This window comes from Nicotiana tomentosiformis, chromosome 8, assembly GCF_000390325.3.
Source record: "Nicotiana tomentosiformis chromosome 8, ASM39032v3, whole genome shotgun sequence".
In the NCBI taxonomy this organism is placed as follows: Eukaryota; Viridiplantae; Streptophyta; class Magnoliopsida; order Solanales; family Solanaceae; genus Nicotiana; species Nicotiana tomentosiformis.
In genome coordinates this window covers 13,766,600-13,775,724 of record NC_090819.1, presented here as the reverse complement: position 1 = coordinate 13,775,724, position 9,125 = coordinate 13,766,600, and the positions used below count along the sequence as shown (strand labels likewise).

Below are 9,125 nucleotides of genomic sequence, written 5' to 3'. Positions count from 1 at the left end.
CATTTGGGTACCCCACTATATCAGCTAATTTCACCGGTATGCCTTATGAGGTTCGCCCCCAGGCACCGTTTTCGGGAGTATCTTCTACAGTATTCACTGCACTACCAGTCTCTACTACAGCACAACTAACCATTCCTAGGCCATGCTTCGAACCGTCAGCTTTCACCTTCCAACTACCACAGTTTCAGCTAGACACATCTCATGTCACCCCAAACTCCTATCCTCAGCACCCGCAATACGAGTCTCTAGTGGAACAGGAAAGAACGGCAAGAAACCCCGAGCAAGAAGAAATGGCTCGGAAGATGAAAAGTCTCGAACAAAGTCTTAAGAACATGCAAGGCCTGACTGGCCAAAAGAGTGTTTCGTACTCCGATTTGTGCATGTTTCCTCATGTTCATTTGCCCGTTGCTTTAAAATGCCAAAATTCGAAAAATACGACGGGCACGGAGACCCGATCGCTCATTTGAAAAGATATTGCAATTAGCTGAGAGGGGCGGGTGGAAAAGAAGAACTTTTGATGGCCTATTTCGGGGAGAGCTTGACCGGAATTGTGTCAGAATGGTACATGGACCAAGACATCTCCAATTGGCATATATGGGACGACTTGGCTCGAGATTTCGTCAGGCAATTTCAATACAATGTTGATATAGTTCCAGATAGGAATTCCCTAACCAATTTCAAGAATAAAACCACAGAATGTTTCTGTGAATACGCTATCAAGTGGCGTGAGCAAGCAGCCAGAGCGAAACCACCAATGGATGAGACAGAAATGGTCAATGTTTTCTTGCAGGCCCAAGAGGCCGATTACTTCCAGAATATGATGTCTGCCATGGGCAAACTGTTCGCGAAGGCCATAAAAATCGGAGAAATGGTAGAAAACGGCCTAAAAACTAGCCGGATCATAAGTCAATCTGCTTTCAGAGCCACTTCCCAAGCCATCTAGAACGGCTCGGGAGGTTTAGCAAATCGAAAGAAGAGGGAAGAAGGAGCCATGGTGGCTTCAGCTTTGAGAGACCCCCGTCGATCCCGTGATCATTCTTACCTGCCTCCCAGAACCCCACAACACTACTACCCCCATCAAGATGCAGCATATGCCGTGGAACCGCCTCCCTATGCGGTGATGCATGCCCAACCCTATACACGGCCATAACAACACTACAACCAAAACCGAGCTCCTCCTCCAAGAAATAACCATCCTCATCAAGCCACATATAACCCCCGTCTACCACAAAACAACTACTAACATAATATACGCCCTCGTGAGCCTCCCAGGAGAAACGACTTCACCCCTATTGGTAAGTCCTACTCTAGTCTGTTTCCAAAATTAATCCAGATGGGTTTATTGCGACTTGTGCCTCCAAACCGGCAAAATCAGGAATCTTCATTATACCGGCCCGGTACCAGGTGTGCCTATCATTCTGGGGCAAAAAGTCATGATATGGAGAATTATTGGACTCTCAAGAGGGTAGTTGAGAATTTTATAGAACAAAAACAAGTGGTGATGAGGGACGAGGAAGTCCCCAATGTGACTAACTATCCATTACCGGCTCACAACAACGGGCCGATCATTGGAATGATTTGTGATGATAAAGAGTTTGATCCATCCTTGAAAGCTATCATCGCCATTGCCGATTCAGAGGCAAGAACTAAAGAAGTGGCGAAACAAGCTAGAAATAAGAAGAAAATCACTCTAATTCCTCAAATTGTAGAAAAAGTTGTGGAAACAAAAACTGGGGCAGTACCTGCTAAGGATGCAATTCTTTATGTTCCTGAGGCCCCAAGGAAGGAACAACTCATGTTGAACAATCCCAAAAGATTTGAGCAGAGGAAAGTCACGCTAAATGTGCCAAAGTTATATATGCCAAAAGGGACTTATGTGGCGCGGGGCTCGGTAATTTCACCAAGGCTGACTGAGCTCGTGGTTATTAGCCGCGCACCACAGAGCCCTATGAGAGACCCCACTGCAGTCCCCTGGAATTATAACAAAACAGTGGTTACTTACAAGGGGAAAAAGATTATGGGAGAGGTGAATGAAATGAACCAATCTAGGAAGTACCACAACCCAGAAAAGCTTAAAATGTTAAAACTGAACAAGGATAAACGGTTTCCACCCAAGAAGCTTGTGAGCGCTGAGGAAGCGGAAGAGTTTTTCTGAAAAATGAAAACGTCAGAATATGCCATAATTGATCAACTCAGGAAGACTCCTTCCCATGTTTCGCTTTTACCCCTGCTGTTGAGCTCAAATGAACATCAGAAGGTACTCTTGAAAATATTGAATGAGGCATATGTCTCGGTTGAAACTTCAGTCGAACAATTGGAGAGAATGGCTGAACGATTCTTCGAAGTCAACAGGATTTCTTTCAGCCATGATGACTTGCCCCTAGAGGGAGCTGCCCACAACAAAGCCCTTCATTTGACTGTCAAATGTGAAGGTTATTATGTGAAGAAGGTCATGCTAGATGGTGGGTCTGGGGTCGACATTTGCCCTCTCTCAACGCTCCAGGGGATGGAAATTGGAACAGAAAGAATTCGACCAAATAATGTCTGTGTGCACGCTTTTGATGGTGTCAAGCAAGATACAATAGGGGAAATCGATTTGATTTTGACCATTGGCCCCGTGGATTTCGAAGTGACTTTCAAGGTTCTAGACATGGATACCTCATATAATTTTCTCCTCGAAAGTCCATGGATTCACGCTGCAGGAGTTGTGCCCTCCACTCTCCATCAAATGGTCAAATTTGAGTATGAAAATCAAGAAATTGTTGTACATGGGGAGGATGAACAGTCCATTTACAGGGACCCTTCAGTCCCGTGTCTCAAAGCTAGAGAAGGAAGTGAGCACATTGTCTATCAAGCCTTCGAAATTATGGTCACCGACCAATGCGAAGAAGGGGCCCCGTTCCCTCAACCTTGCTTATCTAATGCATCGGTCATGGTCGCCAGTGAAATGATTAAACATGGGTACAAGCCCGGAAAGGGGCTCGGGGTATCTCTACAAGGCATCATAGAGCCCGTTACTTCATCCGCCAATGAGAAGTTTTTCGGCGTAGGTTTCCGAGCTACAGAGGCCGATAGAAAATGGCCTGATGAGAGCAAGAAAAATGGGTGGGTCCTGCCTCAGCCCATTCCGCATCTCGCCAAGTCATTTGTTGAGCCCAAATATGTAGAAGAAGAAGAGGCCTTCACGGCCGAAGAGATTAAGGACATTTGTAAAGCCATGAAACAAATGTTGTATGAGTCCCACATGGTCCAGCCGGGGGAAGGCACGAGCACTGCTGAGGTGTTATACATGGGACCAAATGCCAAGCTTCAGAATTGGAAAGCTACCACATTCCCTGTCAGACGGGAATCCCGGTAGTCCAGTCTTGCCATCTTTTCTACATTACGAGTTATTCCAGGGTGTAACTCGAATGTTTTACTTTATTGTCTTTTGATTTCGATGTAAACCCTTGTCGCGCCCCTCTTTCTCGCAAAATCAGGTTTCGACACGTGACAACTCTTTTAAAGGAAGGTGTTAAAAGAGAGAGTCGCCACCTAACGGGTTTGAGGTGCGTTAGGGCACCTATTTGCAAATAACTCTGGTTTAACCAGTTTGCGTCATCAAAGATCGGTTAAGAGCTCAAATTACCTCAAAGAGAAGGTGTTAGGCACTCTTCGAGGTCCACAACTGTGGGTCCCGGCCGAACTTGAATTACTTGAATTAGTCAAATAGTCAGAGAGAAAAATAAGAAGTTTGAAAAATAACAAGATGGGGGTCCTAAGATTTTTAGCCTAAAGGATCACCCCGTGCAACATAAATAATACTTCGTAACTCCCTCGAGGTGGGGTGTTACTCGTATTATTCAGCGGGCACAGACTATCATCTCCTGCTACCCGATTACTATCTTTAAGTTTTTACCTAAAGCGCACTAGTTGATTCTAAACCGTGCCCTATGTGTGCACTACCCGTCCCATGCCTATGGCCCAGGAGGCATTTGGACCTCTATTTTGGATGGTTTCTAGACTTAGCTTAGGCTGCTCAGAAATGATAAAACTAGGCGACATACAAAACAAGTTGGACTTCATGTAAAAGCAATTAAGGGCTCAAGTTAGCCTCCACACTTAGACAACAAACGCACGCGAACAAATTTTCACATTAAGCGTTAGACAATTTCAGGATTTGAGGCAAATTAAAGCCATTAGGCCCTATAGACATGGTTTCTATGTGACCTTGGGATTCAAACGTATAGACAGTTTCATATGCAAGGTGCCATTTTAGATACAACTTCTAAGCGACTACACAATTGCCCGCTGATTATAGATTATAAGCGATTAAACCTATAGGCATGCTATCTAGGTGATTTACGCAGTAGTTAGCAGTGATAACCATGGAAGATATTCAGAACTACTCAGTTTGATCCTATAAGCATACTTTCTAATAGAAACAGTGTTGAAAGTTCAATATTAACACTTAAAAGCGAGTGGGATTACCCTATAGGCAGGATTTCTACAATTAGCGATTGAAACTGGCTTTAGCTCCTATAGGCATGTCTCCTAAGTGAGAAATTATAACAACAACACATTAACCAATTAAAACCCTATAGGCATGATATCTAAAATGCAGATTTGCAGAACATAAGCTAACATAACCCTAGGGTCATAGTATCTAATGAATATGCCGTAATGCAAATTGAAACATTGGTCACTTTATTTCCTATATACATGATATCTAACAAACATGTAGAAGCAGAATATGTTAAATGAATTAAATACTCAAGTCCTATAGGCAGGTTATCTAACACACATAGTAGCAGAACATGTTCGAGCAAATTAAATACCTATAGGCAGGATTTCTACCCGTTCATGCAAATATTAGAATAAACCCATTTTCTCAATTTTACTAATACCACAATTGTTATTACAACATTATCACAGACCTAATGAGTGAAATAAATTATAGAGTAAAATAACTCTAGGGAGCCTACAGCAGGCCCAAAGATATACCTAGCCAGGCCAGGCCTTCATTCTCATGGTTCACAACAGCCCAGAAATTACATCTTCATTGACACAAGGCAGCCATAAACCAATTGATTCACCCAGTAGGTAGAAAACAGAGTTGAGCAAATAGAACCAAGACCCTAGTGTGTCAGAGTTCCCAGGGGCTTCAGGAACCCAAGCAGTACTCAGAGTTCACGAGGGTCTCAAATGGACCCCGAGCAGTGTTCACACTAGGGAGATCAAAGAGTAGAGCCTAAGTAGCCTTGGCTTTCAGCCGGCTAAGAATGGGATTCAAAGAGCTCGAGTAACAAGTGAAAGAGAGGAGACCAAGGTTGAGAGACATGAATTGAGGGATTTAAATAGACATGACCAAATTGAGCATATAGAGTAAACAATTGAACAAATCACAGAATTTTAAAAGCAAGCTTAATAGAAATTGAGAAACGGTTTCAACACTTAGCACAGAGGCAGTCACATGCTGAAAAAGTTAAGGAAAGAACATGTTTGCAGGATTGACAAAGATTATTATGCGCAGGTGCACAATACTAAACAGGTTGAAACATGGTTGAATTATGCTAAGTACACAACCTAGTATTATTATTAAGAAATAGTACAACATTGTGATGAGCCAAGTAATCATAGAAAGAACAAGGCATCATGTTAGCAGAGGGGTAAGATCATAATCACAAATTAAGACACATATGCAAGACTATTACTACAGAGATTCTGAGCAGAGTGGAAGGTAAAATCATGTCAAGTAGCAGATATAGGCATTCAAGCATTTCCATAATGGCCTAATTAACTATAGAAGATCCAGTTGTATCAAAGATTTATCCTAACGTCATAAAGTAACAATTCAAAGATGCTGAGACAACTGTTCTAAATCACAAGCAAATTCTAAAGGGGTATAGGATCGAGTGATCATGCTGAGTGAGACAATAGCAGGGAGGCAAATTATGGCTAACAATAAAGGTCTTAATACAGGTTAATAGAAATGTGAGGCATCCATTATAGGGATTCGGGACAAAGTAAGTAAACCTGTTTATGAACATTCAGGAGTCGATACACTAGCTGAGAAAATCTTAGGAAGGTTTAGATTACCCAGGCTAGGCATAGATAATTTCATAACTAGTAGCATTAGGAGCAGTTAAATGCTAAAGAGACTTAAAAATGCATATAAATTTATCAGAGCGATGCTTAAACATAACTCAGAAACATATTAAGTCATGGATTCAGAAGTAAGAACACATGGAAATCAGAGACACATAAGGATGAAATTCCAAAAAAGTCAAGTGACTTACCAGTTAAACGAAAACGCAAGAAAGAACAAAAGTCCACAATATTCTGAACATCAACGAGAAGCAAGAACTCAAAACTTAATGGCCTTGGCTTTCAGCCGGCCGAAACCAGAGTATAGAATGAAATATCAGAGTAAAGCTTTTAGATCTAGTGAGGCTATAGTGATTCGAAAAAAGAGTCTCCCCTAAAGGGGAATGGGGAGGGGTTTATATAGTGTAGAAATCGAACACATAAATATGAAAAACAAATTATTCGGACGCAAATAAGAGAGAAAGAAAATATTCCGGAATCAATTAGAAACAGTTTTAGGGCATAAATCAAAGGGGCTCAGTAAATCAACAGGGAAACACACAAATAATAGCAAAAATACCAAAAATTATTTAGAGTCAAATTTAAGGCAAAGAGTAAAGTAGAAAATAAGGAAATATAAGAAAAAAGAGTAGTCAAACACAGAAAAGGAAAAGTATTAGTTAAAAATCGGTAAGAAACAAAGGGAAATTCAAACCCTAGTTGACAGAAGTCGAAGATTGGCTGAAATCTCGACTAATCGGACCCATATAGCCATGGTCGTGAAGTATATGGACGAGATACATGTCCAAATTCAAGTGGTCAAAGGGGAATGGTCGAAATTTGAGATGTAGTACTTGCCATATTTAGGCAAGTACTAGACGATAACATAGAATCGTAGGAGATGACGATATAATACACAAAAGATAAGAGAATCATGGAAATATCTATGGTTGAGGCGGATTTGGAGAGGTTTTTTTGAGAGGCGGCTAGGGGGAGGAGGAGGGGTGTTTAAAGGTAGCGGCTGAAGGGAAATGGGGATTAGGGCTTAGGGTAAGGGGATATAAGGAGAAAGGGGAAAGGTGTTGTGAGTCGTTGATCATTTTTGATCAACGGCTGGGATTTGAGAAGTGTTGGCTCGGTTTTCGACTGGGTTGGATCGCTTAGGATTGGGCTGGGGTTATTGGGCCAAGGTCTGGGTAGTTTAGGTCCGAAAAATAGGTAAGTTTTGGGCCAGATTTTAAATACCCAATATTTAATAAATAAATAATTTATGAAAGTAATTAATAAATAACAAAAGTATAATTTATGCACTAAAATGATTAAAAATAATTACTTACATTATAAAAATAGGGCTATTATTTCAAAAATATGCAATTAGCCTAAAAATACAAATGTAATTATAAACAAATCAGTAAAATGTTTAAAAACATGCATGTTAGTGTAAATGATAAGTTTGGATGATTAAATCATCATAAAAAATAATTTGAAGGATAATTATTGGATATTTATACAATAAAATGCAGAAATAAATTGGTTTAAAGCCTTAAAAACTATGGAAAATTATGAAAAATACATGTGTATGCTTATAAATCAAAATGATGATGCATATGTACTATTTTGAAAGTATATATATATATATTATTTTTAAAATATGAGGGGAAAATTGGGTATCAACAACCCTCGTATCTTCAATTCAATTCAATGAAATCAATATTTCATCGTCAATGGATGTCTCATTTTTCCTTATTCAGATTTTTCTATTTTTCTTATCTTTTTCTTTTCAGTTCTAATAATGCAGACTTAAATAACATGATATGCTTGCGGACTTCATGCCCAGATCCTAAAACGCTATCTAACTGTGAAATAATGAATCAAGAACCGGAATATTATGACGATCAAGCTTTTAAGGAAATAAATTGAGAATTGGAACAATTTGAGAATAAGCTTAAGCCAAACTTAAATGAAACCAAGCCAGTTAATTTGGGCAGTCCATAAGAGATCCGAGAAACCATGATAAGCATTCACGCCGGTGAAAGAACTAGAGATGCATTGATCTAACTTTTGTTTGAATTCAAAGACATATTTGCATGGTCCTATGATGATATGCCAAGGCTGAGTGTCGATTTGGTGGTACATAAATTGCCAACTTATTCTGGTTACCCACCCATCCAATAAAAGCAAAGAAAGTTTAAAACGGACATCAGTGATAAGATCAAAGAAGAAGTCACCAAACAATTAAAAGCTAGTGTGATTCGGGTGGTCCGATACACCACATGGTTGGCTAATGTGGTCCATGTGCTAAAGAAGGAAGGGAAAACCCGAGTGTGCGTTGATTATCGGGATTTGAACAAGGCAAGCCCAAAGGACAACTTTCCACTGCCAAACATTCATATTCTTGTTGACAACTGTGCCAAACATGAGATACAGTCCTTCGTAGATTGCTATGTTAGGTACCACCAGGTTCTGATGGATGAAGAAGACGCAGAAAAGACGGTTTTCACCACACCTTGGGGAACTTACTGTTACAGGGTCATGCCATTTGGTCTGAAAAATGTCGGGGCAACCTACATGAGAGCCATGACTGCCATTTTGTAGGATATGATGCACCAGGAAATTGAGGTATATGTGGATGATGTGATCATTAAGTCTAGAACGCAGGAAGACCATGTGCGAGATTTGAGAAAGTTCTTTGAGCGTCTGCGCATGTATGACTTGAAATTGAATCCAGCTAAATGTGCATTCGGAGTTCCATCTGGGAAACTTCTGGGGTTTATAGTTAGCCGGAAGGGTATCGAGCTAGATCCAACAAAGATAATGTCTATTCGGGATTTCCCACCTCCGAGAACTAAAAAAGAGGTCATGAGTCTACCGGGAAGATTGAATTACATTAGCAGGTTCATTGCTCAGCTTACTACCACATGTGAGCCCATATTTAAGTTGCTGAAGAAAGATACGGCGATCAAATGGATGGATGACTGTCAAGAGGCTTTTGATAAAATAAAAGAATATCTGTCAAATCTGCCAGTGTTGGTTCCGCCCGAGCCAGGAAGACCTTTGTT

General features: G+C 40.6%; 2 protein-coding genes across 2 annotated transcripts; both read left to right on the top strand.

Moving 5' to 3' along the window:
• The first annotated feature begins 517 nt into the window (after positions 1 to 517).
• LOC138897085 (uncharacterized) lies at positions 518 to 943 on the top strand. The gene has a single exon (XM_070183040.1). The coding sequence runs from the start codon at positions 518 to 520 to the stop codon at positions 941 to 943; it is 426 nt and encodes a 141-aa protein (XP_070039141.1).
• A 1,215-nt stretch (positions 944 to 2,158) lies between these two features.
• Positions 2,159 to 8,661, top strand: LOC138897084 (uncharacterized). Its single transcript, XM_070183039.1, has 2 exons — positions 2,159 to 3,337; positions 8,245 to 8,661. The coding sequence occupies exons 1-2, from the start codon at positions 2,159 to 2,161 to the stop codon at positions 8,659 to 8,661; spliced, it is 1,596 nt and encodes a 531-aa protein (XP_070039140.1).
• The last annotated feature ends 464 nt before the right edge of the window (positions 8,662 to 9,125 follow it).